At 42.5% G+C, this 24,812-nt stretch overlaps 1 protein-coding gene across 1 annotated transcript; it reads left to right on the forward strand.

Annotated features, from left to right (window-relative positions):
- Nucleotides 1-648: 648 nt before the first annotated feature.
- On the forward strand, nucleotides 649-2,446 carry LOC112348549 (phospholipase A1-Igamma1, chloroplastic-like). Its single transcript, XM_024681309.1, has one exon. It carries the CDS (start codon nucleotides 694-696, stop codon nucleotides 2,353-2,355), a length of 1,662 nt encoding a protein of 553 aa, XP_024537077.1. The 5' UTR covers nucleotides 649-693; the 3' UTR covers nucleotides 2,356-2,446.
- Nucleotides 2,447-24,812: the final 22,366 nt, after the last annotated feature.

Below are 24,812 nucleotides of genomic sequence, written 5' to 3' on the forward strand. Positions count from 1 at the left end.
GCAAGAGGACTGCGAGTTCTTAGAACTTAAGGGTTTATGTATTTGGTCTTAAAATATTCATTACATCAAATGTGTATCAAATTATCAGGAATAAAAAAATCGTGAACTAACAAAAAAAGCTATTACTGGCCAAACCCTAATTTTGATTGAATTCAAAATGGTACTATTTAAAGTGCTTTATGTTTGAAAAGTGCCCTAAACACTATTTGAAATTGTGTTTTTAAAGTGTTTTTAAAGAAGGTGCCTTAAAAACCATTCAATACTTAATAGTGTTTTTAAAGTGTTTTTAAAGTGCCTTAGTGTATATTGGATATATTCATTTAATGACCAAACAGTGTATTTTAGGTGCCTTAGACACCATTTAGTCACCTAATGGTGTATTGGACAATCATAAAAAAACATTAAATGGTGTATAGGGCACCTAAAATACACTATTTAGTCATCTCATAATCATGCAAAAAGAGCAATATTTTATGTTTAAATAATTCTTATAAGTGATTATGTTTAAACCTTCATTTTAAATATATGTACGACTAAGCACTATTGAATTTCAAACGTTTTCAATGTGGAGCGCCACATTTTGTCTGGACACGCTACTTTAAAAGAGGGCTCACAGCTCCTGTGAGGAACCATCGAAGTAGAAGAAGCTCCTAGTTTGTCTCTCTTTGTTTGCATGCTTTTGAAGTGAATCTCATGGCTTCCACTCAGCTTAGAAATTACTCTTCGTGCTTCCCTATGAGCAGCTTCAAGCCTGCAAGGCCATCCATGGTTGTTGCAAGTGCTGTGAGATTTGCTCCAAACAAGAACAATGAAGATGTTTCGCTTGTAATTGGCAGCAAAACAAAGAAAGTAGATGTCTCCGTGGAGAAAGTTCTGGTCAAGGAGCTAGAGCAGGCATACAAAGTCTCGCCCATCAAAACTCCTCCGGCAGCGGAGGAGCTTCATCCCCCAGCCGAGGAAAAGAAGTTGAGCCAGAGATGGAGAGAAATTCAAGGGGCTAACGACTGGGAGGGCCTGCTGGAGCATCCTATCGATCCATGCCTGCGAGCCGAGATCATCCGCTACGGCGAGTTTGCTCAAGCTTGCTATGACGCCTTCGACATGAACACTGGCTCCAAGTACTGCGGAAGCTCTAAGTATAGCAAGAAAGAGCTCTTTGACCGAGTGGATCTACCGGGCCGAGGCTACGAAGTGACCAAGTTTCTCTACGCCACCGCGGACCCGGAGATTCCATTCTTCTTCAAAAACTCCGAGGCCTCGGACTCTCCCAACCGGGACTCCAACTGGATCGGCTACGTCGCAGTGGCTACCTGCGAGAAAGAGATCGCAAGGCTAGGGAGGCGAGACATCGTCGTTGCCTGGCGGGGGACCGTCACCTCGATCGAGTGGTCTGAGAACTTCAAGGACTTTCTCACACCCGCGGGGCTGGATCAGCGACACTGGGACAAGAACAAGTGCTCGTTCCTCGACGGTGTCAAGGTGGAGAATGGCTTCCTCCACTTGTACACGTCCAAGAAGAAGAGTGCCAAGAAGAAGAAGAACCGGAGTGCCCGCGAGCAGCTGCTGTGGGAGATCCATCGCCTTGTTGGTCTCTACAAGGGCGAGCAGCTAAGCATCACGGTGACTGGGCACAGCCTCGGCGGAGCCCTGGCGCTCCTCAGCGCCTACGATATCGCTGAGTCAGGCATGGACGAGCCCCTCACGAGCGTCGTGTCCGGGAGCTACTGCGAGCAGCATGGAGCTCCGACCGGAACTATGGATCCCATCTTCGAGAGCCTCCCCCGGCCTCACAACATCGACGACGATCCGACCAACAACATCCCCGTCACCGTCTTCTCCTTTGCCGCCCCCCGGGTCGGGAACGATGCGTTCCGTGATCGATGCGACTCGCTCGGTATCAAAGTCCTTCGCGTTGTCAACGAGAAGGACTTGGTCCCCAAAACTCCGGGGATCTTCTTCAACGAGAAGAGCTTCGCATTCATCCGGGCGGTGATCGACAAGCTCCCATGGACCTATTCTCATGTCGGCCAGCAGCTCCAGGTTTGCAGCACGCACTCTCCATTGCTCCAGCACACGATGAATCCGTCCTGGCATCACAACTTGGAAGCCCACTTGCATCTCTTAGATGGGTATCACGGCCCAGACAAGCCGTTTTCTTCAATGACGCAGAGGGACCCAGCGCTAGTGAACAAGGCTGCCGATTTCTTGATCGAGGAAATGGGTATCCCGGGTTTTTGGTGGCAAGAGATGCACAAGGGTCTGGTAAAGGATTTATCTGGAAGATGGGTGCAGCCTCACAGGGAACCCCACGATGGAGACGACGAAGATTGTTGCAAATATCATCGACGTCACTGAGGGACTGTGCTACGGAAAGAGAGTAGCGAAAGTTGGCATGCATTGCGTAAAGAACAATGTTTAGTGACAAACAGCATATTTCGGAGCCTGAAGTTGGTACAAGTTGTGAATACAATAATGAATGGATTTGCATAAAGACAGAATTTGTCAATGTTGAAGAGTGACAGGTTTCGTCTGGAAGAGCTCGAGCGTTTCAGTTTGAAAGTTTCAAAGTAAAAGGATTTTGACTCGGCTGACATGACTATAATAGGCATCGATGAAACTGGAATTTTTTTATCACAATGACAGCCATGGCTGCCGCTCCCAGCAGCGCTAAGATCATTGACCCGCCTTCACATCCACAGTGTTCAGATGTGAAGAATTTCACCTATCTGGCACTGTCCACCCACAAATCTTTCCAATTCACATCGAAGATTCATGAAAAGCGAGCAAGTGGTCGCATATGGAGTAAGTGGTTAGAGCTGCAAGGCGTTGACAATTGGTTGGGATTTCTGCCCCTGTCACCCAAAACTCACAAAGCGGTGGATAGCTACTAGGATGGCAATGCTGCAGTGCCATGTAGTGATTTCATTCTTCATATAAATTATATCTAAATCTAATAGAAGTATTTAATTTTTCATTTATTATCATCTATTAAATGTCTCAGATTTGTACTGAGGAGAAGTTGTTATGAATTTTACTTTTATATACTAATATATGTTAATGGCCAAAAAAAATATTCTTAACATTGTTTTTCATATTTAATTTGAAAAATGCTTTAACAACTTTGTAATGGATGATAGATAAACTTCTTTGTAATATGCCAAAAATGACTATCACCTTCATCAATGATATCTTAATCCACTCGAAAGGGATCTAAGGAAATCACATCTATGATGTCCACATTAGGTATAAAAAGTTGGTTTGAAGCTAAAATGACCGAAATGTGTATTTTGGCTTTAAAACACAACTTATTTTGGGTATTGCAATTTTTGTAAGGGTTTATAAGTTGATCATAATAAAGTTCTAACTGTTATGAAATTGTTTACTCTAAAGTGTGTAAACAATATATAATATTTCTTCAACAAGATATGTGTGCATGGAATATGGAAAGAGAATACAAAAAATATGCATATCAATTAGCCCAAAAATCCTAGTTTATATACAAGAGCGAGTGGTCCGGATTGGAACTAATTCGACGGCTACCAAAATCTCACTACGCTAATATTAATATATAATATCATATCTGTACACTTGGCCCTCACATTATTCCCTCCTCTCAAAATAATAAAAGACCATTAGGGTTCTTTTGTAGATGGGCTAGGATCATTGATAGCCTTCACATTGAGCAGTGCTAAGATCATTGACCTGCCTTCACATCCACAGTGTTTAGATGTGAAGGATTCCACCTATCTAGCACTGTCCACCCACAAATCTTTCCAATTCACATCAAAGATTCATGAAAAGCAAGTGCTCAGACCATCTAGTGGTCACCTATGGAGTAAGTGGCTAGAGCTGCAAGGCATTGACAATTGGCTGGGATTTCTGCCCCTGTCACCCAAAACTTGCAAAGTGGTGGATAGCTACTAGGATGGCAATCTTGCAGTGCCATGTAGTGATTTCATTCTTCATGTAAATTATATCTTGTGACAAAGTCTAATAGAAGTATTTAATTTTTCATTTATTATCATCTAATAAATGATATAACTATCTCATATTTGTACCCTCTTTCTTATATTGTTGATCTTTTAGATTACTTGAGGAGAAGTTGTTAGTCTACCAAGTTGAATTTTACTTTTATATACTAATATATATTAATGGCAAAAGATAATATTCTTAAGATTGCTTTTCATATGATGCCATTTGGTTTGAAAAATGCTTTGTAATGGATGATAGACAAAATTCTTTGTAATATACTAAAAATGATTATCAACTTCATCGATGATATTTTAATCCATTCGAAAGGGATCTAAGAAGATCATATCTATAATATCCACAAGATGTTAAATTAAGTATAGAAAGTTGGTTTGAAACTAAAGTGATTGAAGTGTGTATTTTGGCTTTAGAATACAACTTATTTTGGGTATTACATTTTTTGTAAGGGTTTATAAATTGATGATAACAAACTTGTAATTGTTATGAAGTTCCCTACTCTAAAGTGTGTAAATAATATATAATATTTCTTCAACAAGATATAATATCTTAATTATTTTATTAATCATTTATATATGCACTATTGTTGAAATTGTTAACATCATCTTTTGTTTGGTCTAAGGACTTTAAGCAAGTATTTGAGAATCTCAAAGAAGTGTTAACCATTTCTCCAATATTAATATATCTTAATTACAATTAACCTTTCATTTTGCATATAGATGCTTTTAATATTAAGCTCGAAGGTGTGTTGATGCAAGAAAGTATGAGTGTTCTTGGTTAACATCATCCTATTATATATATTAGCCATATATTACAACTAGTATAGGTGAATTATTTTATCATAAAAGAGTATATAACAGTAGTTTGGGGTTTTAATGGCATAAATGATATGCAATGTAGTGGATGCTTTTGATATTGATTTCAGATATGTGTTGATGCAAGAGAGCATGAGCATGTCTAGTTAACATCATTTCATTGCGAATGTGACTTTGGGTATCAAAAGATACTTGTCAGTCAGTCCTTACGAGCACTCTCTTTTTATTGCCATGATAGTAGAAGATTGATATTGTTGATTCCCTTTATTAGCCCCTCTTGTCTAAGTGTTAGTAAACTAAATTTAGCATCTATACTTGGCCGGATGAACATAAGGAAGGAATTCCTAAGTATCTATTTAGCCAAGCATATTTGGCCTGGCTTGTTAATTCTCTTTTGTTTTGTCTTGCACTGACTTAACAAAAAGCCTTCCATATTGAGTTTAGTCTTTTAATATTGTTACATGATAGCTTACTGTGTCTGCCAAACACTCTTGTTATCATGCCCTTTGTGTTAGTCTCATTTCAGTCCTAAATGCTATTTATGGAAACTGTCTAGATTCACTCATTTGGCATATCTACAAAATGTAGAGATTATCTTGAATATAATGGTGTTTGTCTTATGTCCAAATTTGCAATTTAGGAACATTTCATACTTAGTAAGTTTCAAACTTGTCCCAAAGACTACCTTCTGGTACTAAGGCTTGGGGTGAAAGCCTAAAGCGTATGTTCCTCAAGAGAGGGGGGGGGGGGGGGGGGGGGGAACCTATGGGGTTCCCAAAAAATAATAGGGAAAGGGGGTGGAAAAAATGTTTGACCCCATGAAAAAATAATTTGGGTTCCACTAGGCTGTGTTGCTCTTTGTTTTGCATTCAGCTTGGGTCCAAGTCCAGGCTCTACACTGCTCTAGTTGGTGGGGTACCCTCCTCCTCATGTTAGGCCACTAGTATGCCAAAATTATGTCAAACACTGTCTGACACTATTTTGCATGTAGATGTTGGATATGGGGAGTTGGTGTTCGTGGGATTGTATTGGACCCTTGTTTCGTAGTGCAATAGGCTTGGAATTTGGCTCTAAATTCAAGTGCACTACATTTGGTATTAAAGGAATTGTCTCAGCAATTCCTATTTAACTTTTGTTGGATTTTTTGACTTAAGTTGCATACGCAAAGACTTTTTTAGTAGATCCAAAGTGACCTATGTAGGATTAGTTGGATTGCATCATTTGGTAAGAACGTTATATATATGTTCAATTACTGATAGAGGCATGCATGCAGTTAACAGGATGGTGAAAATTAACCATGCTAATGATGCTAAAACCTCTAAACCAAGGAAACTCTTGCTAGAGATGTTACAGAAGAGGCTGAGGCTGAGTTAGAAGAGGAAGAGCGAAATGCTGCAACATTGTAGCATATGGCTCAGGAAGTCGAGATCGAGAATTTGCAAATGAAAGTTTACAAATTGAAGAAGGAGAAGAAAAAGAGGAAGAAAGAAGTTGACACAATTAAACTAGCTAAACTTAAGCAACCAGACTCCTCTTTAAATTCTAAGGATGATGAAGTTTTGCAATCGCTCCCAGTTGCACAAGTTTCCAAGTTCAAGCCTCCAAAACCACCCAATTTTAGAGGCATGCGGGACTATCAAGTTTTAGAAGATTGGGTCTATAATATGGAAAATGATTTCATAACAGCAATAGATGATCGTACAAAAGTTACGTACATGCAGTCCTTCTCACTAATCATACCAAAATTTGGTAGCGCCAGGTATGTGTTGAAAAAAGGTAGATTAGAAGTTGGACCAAGATGTGGTCTCACATCCATAAGGAATACTAATCAGATGATCTTGGTCTAAGATTTCACACGGAGTTGCAGCGGTTAAAGTAGCGAGGGGACTTTATGCATTATGTTAATGCATTTGCTCAAAAGTGCATTATAATTGCAAATATGAGTGATGAAGATGCTCGAAGTTATTTCTTAGAAGGTTTAAATTCACTTTTTGGCAATGAAATTTTGAAGTTTAAACTGAAAGCGTACTTGGAGTGTAAGGAGGTAGCATAATAAGTTGCCTTTAGTCACTCACTCATGGAACAATATCAACAACCATATGCTAGTACCTTAGATAAGAATAAGAATTCTGGGAATAACAAGGTGATCGGAAATAGAGGGTGGAAGGAAAGTTCTGCTCTAGAAGCTCACAGTAACGGTTAACAAAGGTGATGGTAATTAGAGACCACCAGCAACTTCTTCTAATCCTAGGCCCTTATGAGACACAAGATCCTTAGGCCCCAAAGTGGAGTTGGAAGGGTGCCATGTGGTAGTGGCTAAAGCGAAAACTAAACGAGCGTAACACATTTAGACTAAAAGCTCCGACTTGAAAGGTCGAGAGCAGGAGTGGAACTCCCAACGAAGTGCTCAAGGAACAAACACGGAGCAAGTAATAAGTGAGTCTCTAGAAAAGGGACACAAGAGGACCAACACATGACACGTGTAGGAATCCAAGATGGAGTCTGAGATGGACCCGAGATGGAGTCCGAGATGGAGTTCGAGATGGATCCGAGATGGACCCGAGATGGAGTCTAAGGTGGAGTCCGAGATGGAGTCCAAGATGGAGTTTGAGATGGACCCGAGATGGAGTCCGAGATGGACCTGAGATGGAGTCCGAGATGGACCCGAGATGGAGTCCGAGAAGGACCTGAGATGGAGTCCAAAGTTGAGATTGAGACCGAGATCGGGACCGAGACCGACACCGACACCGAGACCGGGACCGAGACCAAGACCAAGGCCAAGGCCGACACTGAGCCCCAGCCCGAGCCCTAGCCCGAGTCCGAGTCTGAGTCCGAGTCCTAGTCCGAGTTTGAGTCTGAGAGGGTGAAAGCCCAAAGTGTTCGTCTCCCAGACCCTGGGGGGTTTGGTGAGCTCCAAAAGTATAGTGAGGGGGAGGACTCTAGTGGAGCTAGTTTGGCTAGGAAAGGCTAGTTTGGCCCAAGAAGGTTGTGCCCAGGTGTTGGGTGATGGGATAACCACTGGAAAGTCCAAGGCTAGAGTGAATACGGACTGACAAATGGGGTAGCTTGGTGAAGTGTTCAAGAGCCGGCTCTAGTTCCTCTGGGAGATCAATTGGCTAATACTCCTAGTTCAAGTGTGGATGGCACTACCTACTTGGATACCTAGTGTGGCTCAATGGAACCTCGCTCTAAGCCCATGGCTAAAGCACCTAAAGGTGGAAGGCGGGGAGAGTACACATGAGGCCTGCATAGGGCCATGGTGTTCCGAAATGTTGTCCCAAAATCCCAGACTGTGGAAAGGAAGAGGAGTAGCCCTTTCGTGTGGTGATCAAGGACACAGTCACACAGTGAAGAAGTCCTAGAGGACAGTGGGACTTAGTGGTCGGGCCCGTGGGCCTTGATCTAGTGGCAGTGTTGGCGAACACGGCCAAGGATAGAAAGAGACTTGGTGGGGACTGGAACGGAGATATTGGGGAAGGCTATTCCCCATGTCTGTAGGCATCCTAAGGATGCTAAGGAGTGGATCTAGGATGACCACTCATGGACGAATGGCTCAGTTTTGGAGAGACGGGATTGCAATGCAGGTGGTGTTAAACCACTGATGTGACCAAGGTGAATGAGTGTGGCCTAGCGTAATGGGCTCATATGTCGGTGGTACCTTGGGGTGTCGGTCATGGGATCGGACACGTGGAGCACTTGGACCAAGTGCAATGGTTGAGTGGCATGGATGTCATTCTTGGGGCTAGCAAATCCTTAAGTCCAAAATAAGATTCATGGAAGTTGTGAGTGAAACTCTTCCAAGTGGTTGGAAGAGTGGTTAAGTGACTAAAGTAGAATGGAAAATTTAATCACTTACAGCCTTTTGTTCCTCCTCCTAGTGGGTACAAATAGCAACAACTTGAAAAACCTGCTTCTAGTGGAACAGGTAGTGTTGGTTATTGCTTCTATTGTAGAGAGTTAGGACATAGATCGTCGGAATGTCCCAACAAGCATAAAACAAAGTCTTATATTAATGTCACGAGGAAAGACGGTGGTGGTGAAGCTGAAAGGGTTAACGAGTTGGTAAATGTGGACTATGAGGAAGAGGAGATGAGTTACTTTTGTTACTTTCCTCAAGTTTTTCTCATAATCAATGCAAACACTAATCTGTTGATATATCTGGTAAGCTTTGTCCACAAACACCGAATCCAAGTGATGATTGATATAGGAGCTATACACAATGTGATGTCCGAAGACTTAGTTTAGTTGTTAGGATTGAATGTTGAGCAAATGTCACCCATACACTTCAGGTTTGTGGAAGGTGGGTAAGTAGCCAGAAAATTTGTGAGTGATATTCCAATAAAAATATCCAAGTGGAAAGAAAAAGTGGACTTGATAGTGTTAAAGATACCAAATTTTTAGATGGTGTTTGGTATGGATTTCTTCAATAAATATATCAAAGGGATTTATGGTGTTGGACAAGGTCGCATCACATTGAAGTTAGAAGGACATTTTATTGTGTCCTTTTAGTTGCAAAAGTGCTTCTCAAAGAATTGGGATGATAAGTTCCTAACTGTGAGAGTTGCTCAAAAAGCAACTAAGAAGGGATGTCGAACCTTTTGGGTTCAAGTGATGGAAGTTGAGGATGTTGATGACTCAATTCGAATCGGTGATGGGGTTGATCCTATACCAAAGAAGATATTAAAGTTTTTGGTGAGGAATCTGGATATTTTTTTGAAGGATTTGCCACTAAGACTCCTTCCTATCCATGAGGCTGATCATCAGATTGAGGTCATTCCAGGTTCTAAACCATCTACAAAAGCTCCGTATCGTTTGAACATCAAGGAGATGGTTGAACTCAAGAAGCAACTCACGAAGCTTCTTGACTGTAGCGCACTTGGTTTTGACCCTTTATCCTATGGTGATTGACCATAGGATAACACCACGAAGTGGAACCTAAACCCTCTTTATGCCATATGACACATGCCATGTGTCATATACCACATGTCCAAAGGACAGTGGTGCGGAACTTGAGGTTTAGGGCCTTGGGCCATTGAACAAAGGAACGGTGCCAAACTCCCAAGCATGGAGCCAAGGAGTGACGGAACCAGACCACAGAGCAACTCCCAAGCATACAGCCCAAAGAGTGAAGGGACAGGAGCCTGGAGCGGTTTGGAACAGTCCTAGAGCAACTAGCATCCCATTGCCAGGACCAGCATGCAAAACGGAGCCAAATGGAGTCTGGTGCTATTTTGACATACTAGTGGCCTAACGCAAGGATATGGGTACTTCACCAGCTAACATGGAAAGGAACTTAGGCTTAGACCCAAGCCGGACGCAGAACAAGAATAGGCATGCAAGCGGGAGTTAGACTATGGCTCAGGTTGGTTGGCCATGCCCGACCTACCTACTATGTTTTATAGATTCATATCCCAGGAATAGAGATTATAACATTTAACACCACCAACTTTTGTTCACAACATATAAAGTTTATATCACTTTCTTTCTAACTAAACTCAAAACTAATCCAACACCAATCTATTCAAGGAGAAATAGTAAAGTTTCCTATAAAAGAATTGAGCATTATAACCCAAACTTTCTAATAACAAACTTAGACATAATGTTTAATGCTTCACCACTATCCATCCCATGACTCACTACTTATAAAACCATTATATCTACATGCATCAAAATAGGAACTCTTGATTGCATGGTGTGATCTTAAGTAATGAGATCATACCTCATTGCAAATCATTTCTCAATGAAGAAAAAATTATTATGTGTTTGATCCTTTGTCCTTGATAATTCTTTTTTTAATCTCAACTTTAACTAAACCTCAAGCTTGTATTCGCACTTGCTTTAGTCCAATCCAAGAAAAATGTATAAGAGAGTATAGCAATGATTATTTGAACCAATAGAATAATCCTCATAATTTTGATTAATTCACTCATAATCATGCCTAGAAATGATCCATTAGTTGCTAAATAGCTATGGATTAACCTATTTGCCACTCATAGCAAACCTAAGGGAGATTTACATTTACCTATAATAACATAGAATAACTCATAATAAATATTGATATGCTAAAATTAATCATGCTAACTCAAAGTGTAATATTGAGTTGCTAATGCACTTCACTCAAAAGCCCAAGTAAAAACTTGTATAAATTATACATCTAAAATCCAACCTATGAGCCCAAATGCAAGCTTACACAATATAGTACAAAAAGTAACCAAAAGCTATGCTCAAGAGATACATACAAGGCCATAGCATCTAAATGTGTACCCACTTGGATAATTGATTTCATTTTTGCATATACAACAAGACTAGATCTCTGTACTTGTTAAAATATATACTCTGATACCAAATGTAATATACATGGTTTTCACCCTTTACCTTATTGGTAATTTACAATAGGATTACCATAGAGTGGACATACCAGTTGTCCAAGAGTAGTGGAGTATAACTTAAGTTTTAGGGCTTTGAGCCACTAAATGAAGGGATAGAGCTAAACTCTTAAGCATACAGCTAATAAGTGAAGGAATTGGAGCACAAAAGGACTTTTGAGCATATACCCCAAAGAGTGAAGGAGCAAAAGTATGGAGTGACATAGGAACAATCTTAAAACATCTAACATCTAACATCCCAATGCCAAGACTAACACATAAAAAATAGCTAAATAGAGTTTGACACAATTTTAGTATACCGGTGGTATAACATAAGTACTCCACCAACTAACATGGTATGGAGCTTAGGCTTAACTGGACACTTAACAAGAATAAGCATGTAAAAGGGGAGTTAAACTATGGCTTAGGTTGGTCAGCTAAACCTATACATTTGAAATCTCTTATAACAACCCTAAAACATGCATATAAGCAAATAATTTTTCCATTATACTTTAGTCATTTAACCCTATCTTTAAACACTTAAAGGAATCTCATTCACAACCTCTATAAGTCCTATTCCTGACTTAGGGACTTACTAACCCCATGAATGGTTTTAATGCCACTCTGCCTTTGTATTTGGTTCAAGTGCTCCATATGTCTAATCCCACTACAAACATCTAAAAGTATATCAGCCTATTTTGCTAAAGCAATATCCACTCATCTTTGTTTTATTAGTATTCCAAGACCACCCGTATCACAGTCCCATCTCCCAAAGTCTTGTGCATGAGTGGTCATCCTATGACCACATTTTAACATCCTTAGGATGTTTGAAGATATGGGGAACACCCTTCCCTAATAAGTTCAAGATCAAGGCCGAGACCAGGTCTGAGTCTGAGTCTGAGTCTGAGACTAAGTTTGAGTCTAAGTGTTTTTCCTAAACCTTTTAGCCTTGATTCAGTGGCAGTGTTGGTGAGCATTGCCATAAACGAAGAGGGATTTGGTGGGGACCGAAGAAAAGATAGTCTCGGTCTCCACCTTGGATTTGGCCTCAAGCTCCATCTTGGACTCCATCTCAAACTTGGTCCCGATACTTCCATGTGTCATGACAATTATTATGTGTCAGTCCTTCTTATATCCCTTTTTAGAAATTCATTCATCCATTATTTCATACTCATTTTTTGAGCACTTCATTTGGAGGTCCACTCCTACTCCCGACTTTTCAAGTCTAATCTTTTATTACACTTGTTAGACTTCCACTTCAACCATTGCCATATGGCATGCTTTTGGCTCCACTTTGGGGCTTAGGGATTTGTGTCTTATAATGCGTTCTACTAGGGAGGGGGGAGGTTTCACCCTAGTCCTAGGAGTTAATTTTTGGGATAATCACAAAAATTTATTAAATATGGAATAGTGTTAGATTGTGAATTTAAGCACGAGAATAACACCATTGTATTTAGAACAATCTATACATTTCATAAATATGCCTTATTAGTAGAGCTAGACACTTTCTATAAATAGCCAATAGAACTGAACAAAACTAACAAATAGGGAATGATGGCGAGTGCCTTGGCAAATATGGCAATTTACCACCTAGCAAATATTGAAGGACCAAACTAGTTATTATAGGGGTTCTTGTCAAACTAATGCAAGATAGAGCAAAAAATAGCTAAAAAGTAAGTCAACTATGCTCAACAAAAAATACATAAGAGTTCATACCTTATATTTATCTAACTAAGTACAAATGCTAAACCCATTTTACTAATACTTGTACAAAAGGAACTAGAAAAGGAACCAACAATACTGATCTCCTATCATCATGGAAGAACCATATAAGTATGTATGAAGTGTGGATATCCCAAACTATTATAAGACATTCCTCTATTATAAAGTAGTTAACCTCTACTAATTGTAATGCACAATTGACGTATTGTAACTGTCGCGAATGTGACTTCGGGTATCGAAAGATACTTGTCGACCGGTCCTTACGGACACTCTTTCCTTACTGCCATGACGGCAGGAGATCGGTACAGTTGGATCCCTTTAGTAGCCCCTCTTGTGCTAGTGGAGTTAACTGGGCATTTCGAGTGTACTTAGACCGGACGAGCATAAGGATGGAATTCCTATGTGCTATTAGCTAAGCATACTTAGCCCGGTAAGGAGTTCCCGTCTCGTTTTGTCTTGCACTTGCTAGTGACAAGAACCCTCGCGTATTGAGACTAGTCCCTCAATATCACTGGATGATAGTTTACCGTGTCTGCCAAACACCCTCGCTATCACGCCCTTTTGTGTTGGTCTCATTTCGGTCCCAAATGCTATTTATGGAAAGTGTCTAGATTAGCTCATTTGGCATATCTACGGAATGTAGAGATCAGCCTGAACACAATGGTGTTCGTCCCGTGTCCAAATTCGCAATCTAAGGACATTCCATATTTAGTAAGTTTCGAGCTTGTCCCAGAGACTAACTCCTGGTACTAAGGGAGGCTTGGGGGGAAAGCCCAAAGCGTGTGTTCCTCAAGGGGGGGGGGGCTATGGGGGGTTCCAAATGTATAGTAGGGATAGTGGTTGGAATGCATGTCCGACCACCTGAGACATTAGTTTGGCTCCCGCTGGGCTGTGTCGCTCCTTGTTCTGCGTCCGGCTTGGGTCTAAGCCCAAGCTCCACGCTGCTCTAGTCGGTGGAGTACCCTCCTCCTTGCGTTAGGCCACCGGTATGCCAAAATTGTGCCAGACTCCGTCTGACACCATTTTGCGTGCAGGTGCTGGATATGGGGAGCTGGTGCTCATGGGATTGCACCGGACCCTCGTTTCGTAGCGCAATGGGCTTGGAGTTCGGCTCCAAATTCAGGTGCGCTACATTTGGTATCAGAGAGATTGTCTCAGCGATTCCTATCCAACTTTTGTCGGATTTTCTGACTCAAGTTGCATACGCAGAGACTTTTCTAGTAGATCCGAAGCGACCTGTGTAGGATTAGTTGGATTGCACCATTCGGTAAGAACGTTGTATGCATGTTCAGTTACTGATAGAGGCATGCATGCAGCTAGCGGGATGGTGAAACGGAACTGTGCTGATGACGCTGAAACCTCTAGACGGGCGAATCGAGAGGAGGAAACTCCTGCTAGAGATGCTGCAGAAGAGGTTGAGGCTGAGTCAGAAGAGGAAGAGCCGGTTGCTGCGGCGCTGCAGCGAACGGCTCAGGAAGTCGAGATCGAGAATTTGCGAAAGGAGATTCGCAAATTGAAGAAGGAGAACAAGAAGAGGAAGAAAGAGGCTGAGGCAGCTAAACCAGCTAAGCCTAAGCAACCGGACTCCTCTTCGAGTTCTGAGGATGATGAAGTTCTGCAGCCGCCCCCGGTTGCACGAGTTTCAAAGTTCAAGCCCCCAAAACCACCCAACTTCAGAGGCATGCGGGACTATCAGGTTTTGGAAGACTGGGTCTACGATATGGAGAACTACTTCATAGCGGCAGACGTAGATGATCGTACGAAAGTTGCGTGCGCGCAATCCTTTCTCACCGATCATGCCAAAACTTGGTGGCGCCAAGTGTGTGCTGAAAAAGGGCAGACTAGAAGTTGGACCAAGATGCGGTCTCGTATCCGTAAGGAATACTTGCCGGATGATCTTGGTCTGAGACTTCGCGCGGAGCTGCGGCGGTTAAAGTAGCGAGGTGATCTCATGCATTACGTTAATGCGTTTGCTCAGAAGCGCATTATGATTGCAAATATGAGTGACGAAGATGCTCGGAGTTATTTTCTGGAGGGTTTAAGTTCACTTTCTCGCAATGAGATTTTGAAGTTTAAGCCGAAGACGTATCTGGAGTGTAAGGAGGCAGCGCAGCAAGTTGCCTTTAGTCACTCGCTCATGGAACAATATCAGCAACCGTATGCTGGTAACTCGGACAAGAATAGGAATTCTGGGAATAAACAAGGTGATCGGAAACAGAGGGTGGAAAGTAGGTTCCGCCCTGGAGGCTCACAAGCAACGGTTAACAAAGGTGGTGGTGGTTGGAGACCACCAGCAGCTTCTTCTGGTCCTAGGCCCTCTGTTCCTCTTCCTGGTGGGTACAAGCAGCAGCAACCTGCAAAACCTACTCCTAGCGGAACGGGTAGTGTGGGTCATTGCTTCCATTGTGGAGAGTCAGGACATAGGTCCTCGGATTGTCCCAACAAGCATAAGACAAGGTCTCGAGTTAATGTCATGAGGGAAGACGGTGGTGATGAAGCTGAAGGGGTTGACGAGTTGGTCAATGCAGACTATGAGGAAGAAGAGGTGAGTAACTTTCATTGCTTTCCTCAAGCTTTTCTTGCAGTCAATGCAAACACTGATCCGTTGATGTATCTGGTAGGCTTTGTCCGTGGACACCGAATCCGAGTGATGATTGACACGGGAGCTACGCACAGCATGATATCCGAAGACTTAGTTAAGTTGTTAGGATTGAATGCTGAGCAAATGTCGCCTATGCACTTCCGGTTTGCGGAAGGTGGGCAAGTAGCCAGAAAGTTTGTGAGTGATGTTCCAATAAAGATATCCAAGTGGAAAGAAAGAGTGGACTTGGTAATGTTGAAGATACCAGATTTTCAGATGGTGTTTGGTATGGATTTCTTCAGCAAGTATATAAAAGGGATTTATGGTGCTGGACAAAGTCGTATCACGTTGAAGTCTGAAGGACAACCCGATGTGTCCTTCCAGTTGCAAAAGCGTTCCTTAAAGGATTGGGATGGAAAGTTCCTGACTGCGAGGGTCGCTCAAAAAGCAGCTAAGAGGGGATGTCGGACCTTTTGGGTTCAAGTGATGGAAGCGGAGAGTGTGGGTGACTCTGTTCGAATTGGTGACAGGGTTGATCCTGTACCAAAGAAGATATTGGAGTTGTTGGCGCAGAATCAAGATATCTTTCCGAAGGATTTGCCACCAGGGCTACCCCCTAGCCGTGAGGTTGATCATCGGATTGAGGTTAATCCGGGTTCTAAACCACCTACGAAAGCTCCGTATCGGTTGAACATCAAAGAGATGGCTGAACTCAAGAAGCAACTCATGGAGCTTCTTGACAAAGGTCATATCCGACCCAGCAAGTCACCTTATGGAGCACCAATCCTTTTTGTTATGAAAAAGGATGGAACCATGAGGATGTGTATTGACTATCGGGCACTCAACAAGATCACGGTCAAGAACAGTTATCCTTTGCCTCGCATTGATGACTTGTTTGACCAACTCTTAAAGGCTAAGTATTTTACACGACTTGATTTGCGGTCCGGGTATCATCAGATACGGGTGGCGGATCAGGATGTGGAGAAGACAGCCTTTAAGACTCGGTACGGATCTTATGAGTTCCTTGTCATGCCATTTGGGTTATGCAATGCTCTGGTAACGTTCAGCACTATGATGGATAGAATATTCGGAGATTATTTGGACGCATTTGTTGTCCTATACATCGACGATGTTTTAGTCTTCAGCGAAACGTTGGAGGATCATTTGAAACACTTGGAGCTGGTGTTTCAAAAGTTGCGTGAACACAAACTGTATGCTAAGGAAAGTAAATGCGCTTTTGGTCAATTGCGTGTAAACTTTCTCGGACATATAGTTGGTGGTGGCGTGATTGAAGTCGATCCAAAGAAAGTGGAAGCGGTGAAGTCTTGGGAAATCCCGACCACTGTATCAGATGTTCGTTCCTTTCTCGGTTTGGCGGGATACTATCGCAAGTTTGTCCGCAATTTTGCAAGGATTGCTCTTCCGTTAACTGAGTTGATGAAGAGTAGTATTCCGTTTCATTGGACACCAGCTTGTCAGCGTGCTTTTGTACGGTTGAAGGAGATCTTGACTACGGTTCCTGTTCTCAGGATCCCAGATCTTGATAAACCCTTCGAAGTGCATTGTGATGCGTCTAGCTATGCTATTGGTGCCATGTTGCAGCAAGATTGTGACAAAGCGGTTGGTGTTACGCTAAGGCGACATGGTTGTCTCGTTGCGTTTTATTCCAAGAAATTGGATGAAACCCAACGAAGATGGCCAACGCATGAGAAAGAGATGTTTGCTATAGTGTCGGCCCTGGAACACTGGAGACACTACTTGGGTGGACACACCAAGGTTTATACAGATAGTAACACACTAAGCTACTTTGCTACGCAGCCTAAGCTTACGCCGAAGCAGGCTCGTTGGCAAGAGAAGCTTGCTAGATATGATATTGAAATCATATATAAACCTGGTAAAGACAATATTGTTCCGGATGTGTTGAGTCGTCAAGCTCAATTCCGGGCAATATCGGCAATCAGTTCGGACTGGTTGGAAGACGTTCAGGCTTCATATGGAAGTGATCTATTGGCGAAGGCAATCTTATGCCGTGCGGGGTTGTTGAAGCAGAGCCCTGGTAGCGAAGCAGCAAAAGTTGCTAGTCGCACTAGTGCGAAACTTCACTTCTCAGTTCGGGATGGGCTTATATTCTATAAGCAAGAAAGATTGTATCTTCCCTCTAAGGATCTCCAGCAGTTATTTTTGCGGGAACATCATGATGTTCCAGCAGCGGGACATGGTGGACAGCGAAAGACGCTAGCTTCGTTGAAAAAGGGATTTTTCTGGTCTGGTATGGAAGGTGATGTAGTGGACTATGTCCGTTCCTGCCCTATATGCCAGCAATGTAAGCGCAAAGCTGAGAAGCAGGCTGGAAAGTTGCAGTGCATTCCAGCACCGGCATAGCCATTTCAAAGTGTGACACTTGATTTCGTCACTTGTTTGCCGAAGTCTAAAGGTTATGATACTTTGATGGTGGTTGTGGATCGGTTGTCGAAGATTGCACACTTCATTCCAATTGTGGGAACAGTGAATGCGAAACAAGCAGCAAAGCTCTTTTTCCATGAAGTAGTGCGAGTTCGTGGTCTTCCCGAAGAGATGATCTCGGATAGGGATTCGAGATTTACGGGGAAGTTTTGGGGCAGACTGTTCCAGTTGTTTGGTACCAAGTTAAAGTTTAGTACGGCTTATCATCCTCAGACTGATGGGCAGACCGAACGTGTAAATGCTCAAGTTGAGGATTATCTGCGGTACTATGTCGCGGCGGACCAACGCGACTGGGTTGAGCATTTGGATACAGCAGAAATATGTTATAACAACACATTTCACAGCGCTATAGGCTGTTCTCCATGGGAGATGCTGCAAGGGAATGCTCGTGGGGTTCCTCAACAGATTGTTGTACCGAAACCAATGTCCGAGGTGTTGGTCCCAGCCGTTGAGACTTATGCGGAGCAGCTACGCCAAGGTTGATCTAGAGCTACTGAGGCGATGGGCAAAGCTCAAGATAGGTATCGACGTGATAAGGATCAACATCGTCAGGATGTATCCTATCAAGTGGGAGATCAGGTGTGGCTATCTTCCCGAAACTTGAACATTAAGGGTTCTTTGTCTCGGAAGCTCTTGCCGAGATATGTTGGACCCTATCGGGTGCTAAAACGCATTGGTGATGTATCCTACGGTTGGATCTGCCTGTGGAGATGTCCAATGTTCATAATGTATTTCATGCCAATCTATTGACTCCTTACACTATGGATGATGCACGTCAAGGGGAGATTCGTCCGCCACCAAATGTTGTGGATGGTGAACCTGAATATGAAGTTGAAGCTATCTTGGATGCTCGGTCTCGAAGACAAGCTCATACGAAGGAATATCTAGTTAAGTGGAAAGGTTACCCGACTTGTGAATCAACTTGGGAACCTCTTAGGAATCTTACACATGCTCGTGAGTTTGTCATGGAGTATGAGAATCGTAATAAAAACTAGCTTTTGTAAATCTTGTAATAAATCTTGCAAATTAATAAAATACTATATTTCTATACTCAAAGTGTCGTCTCTCTCGTTCATTAGTACTTGGGTCAGTTTTGGCAGGTTGACTTCGGCACTTCGGTGCATGGGTCCAATCCATAACCATGGGGATAACTATTATAGACTGATCACAAGTCCCCGCCTCTCTCTCGATGACTCATTTTCGAAAAGGGGCGTAGTCGTGTAAACAACTTAATCTGCCAGTTTATAGTAGTTATCTAAATTTTCCCGACGGGGTTGATTTCTTGCTCAGGGGATGTTGGGCCTCTGGCCCTTTCCCTATGTCCCTGCGGGCAGGGATGTATCATTCCTTTGTAAGCCGAGTGGTCCTCGGAGCAGCAAGGGTGGCTAACTTTGCTAGTCATTTCCTTGTCGGTGATGGCCGGAGGGTGTCTGAGTCTTAACGTCTTTGGATATAGAGGAGAGGTAGTTCCATAACTCATTTAAGTCGGTGTGTTTCCCACATAGTGTGCTTTCCATTAACTTTCGGAGTTGTTTCCTTGACGGTTTGCTAGACTCGGGTATGCATCGACGAGGACGTCGATCTTCCCTAAGGGGGGGAGAGTGTCGCGAATGTGACTTCGGGTATCGAAAGATACTTGTCGACCGGTCCTTACGGACACTCTTTCCTTACTGCCATGACGGCAGGAGATCGGTACAGTTGGATCCCTTTAGTAGCCCCTCTTGTGCTAATGGAGTTAATTGGGCATTTCGAGTGTACTTAGACCGGACGAGCATAAGGATGGAATTCCTATGTGCTATTAGCTAAGCATACTTAGCCCGGTAAGGAGTTCCCGTCTCGTTTTGTCTTACACTTGCTAGTGACAAGAACCCTCGCGTATTGAGACTAGTCCCTCAATATCGCTGGATGATAGCTTACCGTGTCTGCCAAACACCCTCGCTATCACGCCCTTTTGTGTTGGTCTTATTTCGGTCCCAAATGCTATTTATGGAAAGTGTCTAGATTAGCTCATTTGGCATATCTACGGAATGTAGAGATCAGCCTGAACACAATGGTGTTCGTCCCGTGTCCAAATTCGCAATCTAAGGACATTCCATATTTAGTAAGTTTCGAGTTTGTCCCAGAGACTAACTCCTGGTACTAAGGGAGGCTTGGGGTGAAAGCCCAAAGCATGTGTTCCTCAAGGGGGGGGGGGGGGCTATGGGGGGTTCCAAATGTATAGTAGGGATAGTGGTTGGAATGCATGTCCGACCACCTGAGACATTAGTTTGGCTCCCATTGGGCTGTGTCGCTCCTTGTTCTGCGTCCGGCTTGGGTCTAAGCCCAAGCTCCACTCTGCTCTAGTCGGTGGAGTACCCTCCTCCTTGCGTTAAGCCACCGGTATGCCAAAATTGTGCCAGACTCTGTCTGACACCATTTTGCGTGCAGGTGCTGGATACGGGGAGCTGGTGCTCATGGGATTGCACCGGACCCTCGTTTCGTAGCGCAACGAGCTTGGAGTTCGGCTCCAAATTCAGGTGCGCTACAGTAACACACTTGAATTTGGAGCTGAACTCCAAGCCTATTATGCTACGAAACGAGGGTCTGGTACAATTCCACAAACACTAACTCCCCATATCCAGCATGTACAAGCAAAATGGTGTTAGACAATGTCTCGCACAATTTTGGCATACTGGTGGTCTAACACGAGGAGGAGGGTACCCCATCGACTAAAATAGCGTGGAGCTTGGGCTTAGACCTAAGCCGGACACCAAACAAGGAGCAACACAGTCTAGTGAAAGCCAAACTAATATCTCAGGTGGTCGAATATGCATTCTAACCATTATCCCTACTATATATTTGGAACCCCTATAGCACCCCCCCTCCCCCGCCCCCCCTTTGAGGAACATACACTTTGGGATTTCACCCCAAGCCTTCCTTAGTACTAGAAGCTAGTCTCCAAGACAAGTTTGAAATTTACTAAACATGGAATGTCCCTAAATTGTGAATTTGGACATGGGACGAACACCATTGTATTCAAGACAATCTCTACATTCCATAGATGTGCCAAATGAGCAAATCTAAACACTTTCTATAAATAGCATTTGGGACTGAAATGAGACTTAACACAAAAGGCATGATAGCAAGGGTATTTAGCAAACACGGTAAGTTATCATATAGTGATATTGAAGCACTAGACTCAATATGCGAGGGTTCTTGTCAAGCCAGTGCAAGACAGAGCAAAAGAGAACTAAAAAGCCAGGCCAAGTATACTTGGCTTTAGAAATTCCTTCTTTATGCTGATCCAACCAAGTACAGATGTTAAGTTTAGTTTACTAACAGTTAGACAAGAGGGGCTAATAAAGGGAATCAATAATACCAACCTCCTGCTGTTATGGCAATAAAGAGAGAGTGCCCGTAAGGATTAGCTAACATATATCTTTCGATACCCGAAGTTACATTCGCGACACTCCCCCCCCCCTTGGGGAAGATCGACATCCTCGTCAATACATACCCGAGTCTAGTAAATTGTTAAGGAAACAACTCCGAAAGTTAACAGAAAGCACACTATGTGGGAAACACATTGACTTAAATGAGTTATGGAATGACCTCTCCTCTATATCCAAAGATCCAAAGACGTTAAGATTTAGACACCCTCCAGCCGTCATCGATAAGGAAATGACTAATGGAGGTAGCCACCTTTGCTGCTCTAAGTACCATTTGGCTTACAAAGGAATGATACATCTCGGCCTGCAGGGACATAGAGAGAAGGCCAAAGGCCCAACTTCCCCTGAGCAAGAAATCAACCTCGTCGGGAAGATTTTGACAACTATTATAAACTGGCAGATGAAGTTGTTTACACAACCACACCCCTTTTCAAAAATGAATCATCGAAAGAGAGGCAAGGACTTGTGATCAATCTATAATAGTTATCCCCATGGTTATGGATTGAACCCATGCACCATAGTGTCAAAATCAGCCTACCAAAATTGACCCAAGTACTAATGAGAGAAATGAAACAGTGATTATAGAAAATAGATTACTTTATTAATTTGCAAGATTTATTACAAGATTTACAAAAGTTAGTCTTTATTTTAATTCTCATACTCCGTGACAAGCTCACGAACATGTGTAAGATTACTAAGAGGTTCCTAAGTTGATTCACAAACTGGGTAAGTTTTCCATTTAACTAAATACTCTCGATACTTGGCACGTTTAAGCTAGCATGTACCCCAAATAGCTTCCACTTCATATTCAGGTTCACCATCCACAACTTTTGGTGGCGGACAAATCTCCACTTGACGTGCAACATCCATAATATACGGAGTCAATAAATTAGCATGAAATACATTATGAACATTAGACATCTCCACAGGAAGATCAACTAATAGGATATATTACCAATGCATTTCAACACCCAATAAGGTCCAACATATCTTGGCAATAATTTCTGAGATAAAGATCTCTTAATATTCAAGTTCCGGGAAAATAGCCACACTTGATCTCCCACTTGATAGGACACATATTGACAATGTTAATCCTTATCATGTCGATACCTATCTTGAGCTTTTCCCATTGCCTCAATAGCTTTAGACCAACCTCACTACACAAACAACGAAGTGTTAGCCATCCATCCACAGATTTCAAAATTCTCTCTCAATCCCCCTTCCTGAGTTAGATTGGAGTTAAAGTTTGGTTACACTCCTTGTAAACATAAACAACCAAGCACATTAAGCCTCCAAGTTCCTAACCTCCCTTGGTACAATAAAACTTGATTATAGGACCCTTTATATCTCAAGCCTTGGGTGCATCACTTGTTTCAAGACCCAAAGGGGGAAACACCATGGCCTAATGACTCAGTATGGGTACCCTTACTCCCCCACTTCCATCCCAAAGGAAAGGCCTGAGCCCTAGGAAGGGGTGAAGACCAATAAATTGCATGGTACTCATATGAGGCACCACTCACTATTCTTTTATGTGTGTAACTTGTATAATTGGAGAGTAGGATTTTGGCTGGTGCCACCTAAAGTATGGGCACAAGAGCGATTAACAACAATACGAGAAGTTGATTTTGGAAAGATTTTCTTGTATCACTAGTGCTGGTTTTCTTTGAAGTTGTTATGAAAGAATCCACGTATCATCTTTGGAGATTGGATGCACCTTCCACCTCAATTATCAAATAATTATAAGAAAGAAAAAAAGAAGTTATTCACTCAAAAATTTGGCCAGAACTTTATTTTGCAAAGAAGACTGTATGCTACGATCATTAAATCACTAATGTTATAGCAAGATGAAGGACACTAGATGAGATAGAACTTACTTACTTTTGTTGGTCTATCTTATTTCAGAAAAATTAACAACATCTTAAGTTTGTGGGCAATAGAAGTTATCAATGATGTGAACAAGTCTAAACAACTTGCTTGCAATTGTGATTCTTGGTTTTTTGTGGTGTTCTCGATTATCTGTACTTTTATTGATCTTACCCTGATAGAGTAAAAAAGAATATCAAACTTATAGATCTTCTTCTTCTTCTGTTGAGGCATTTTATTTGCTTTTATTGTATGTTTTTGGTAGGTAGTTTCAAGAGTTGCACATTTAATAGTTTAAATTATTTAGTCGTTGATTATTTAGCACTATAGAAACAATCCACATGAGCCAGAAGCACTACAGTTCATTTCCTTTCTGGGAGTGAGAGTTACTTTTGAGCACTTCCTTGGGTGCCCTCTCTAGCACCACCCGAGTCCATACTCAGTCCACCCAAAGCCCTTAAGCCCCAATCCCATCCTTACGTAGGTTTGAAAGCACTACTAAACAGTTCCTTCAAAACTAATCGGACTCGATCTCAGACTTTGTAGCGCACCTAAATTTAGAGCCAAACTCCAAGGCCGTTGCGCTACAAAACGAGGGTCTGGTACAATCCTACAAGCACTAGCTCTTCTTTGCACGCAAAATGGTGTCAGATAGAGTTTGGCACAATTTTGGCATACTGGTGGCCTAACGCAAGAAGGAGGGTACCCCACCAACTAGAGCAGCATGGATCTTGGGCTTAGACCTAAGCCGGATGCAGAACAAGGAGCGACACAGCCTAGAGGGAGCCAAACTAATGTCTCAAATGGTCGGACATGCAATCCAACCACTATCCCTACTATACATTTGGAACTGCCCATATCCCCCTCTGAGGAACACACGCTTTGGGCTTTCACCCCAAGCCTCCCTTAGTACCAAGAGTTAGTTTCTGGAACAACCTTAAAACTTACTAAATATGGAATGTCCCTAGATTGCGAATTTAGACACGGGATGAACACCATTGTGTTCAAACCGACCTCTACATTCCGTAGATATGCCGAACAAATGAATCTAGACACTTTTTATAAATAACACTTGGGACCGAAATGAGACTAACACAAAGGGCATGATAGTGAGGGTGTTTAGCAAATACGGTAAGCTATCATTTAGTGAATATTGAGGGACTAGTTTCAATATCACGGGGGTTCCCAACACTAGCAAGTGCAAGCCAATATCATGAGTTTCTCGTCACCGTGTCAAGTATGCTTGACTTAATGATAACTTAGGATTTCCTTCCTTAGTGCCCTTTTGGTCTATGTGCACATGTGTTGACCAGTTTCTCAACTAACTTGGGTAGAGACCATGAAGGGAACTAGTAGTACTGACCTCCTGCTAAAGGAGTTAGTCTCGAAAACAAGCTCGAAACTTACTAAATATGGAATATCCCTAGGTTGCGAATTTGGACATGGGACGAACACCATTGTGTTCAGTCCGACCTTTACATTCCATAGATATGCCAAACGAGCGAATCTAGACACTTTCCATAAATAGCACTTGGGACCGAAATGAGACTAACACAAATGGCATGAGCAAGAGTGTTTTGCAAATATGGTA

Source organism: Selaginella moellendorffii, unplaced genomic scaffold, assembly GCF_000143415.4.
Source record: "Selaginella moellendorffii unplaced genomic scaffold, v1.0 SELMOscaffold_30, whole genome shotgun sequence".
Lineage (NCBI taxonomy): Eukaryota > Viridiplantae > Streptophyta > Lycopodiopsida > Selaginellales > Selaginellaceae > Selaginella > Selaginella moellendorffii.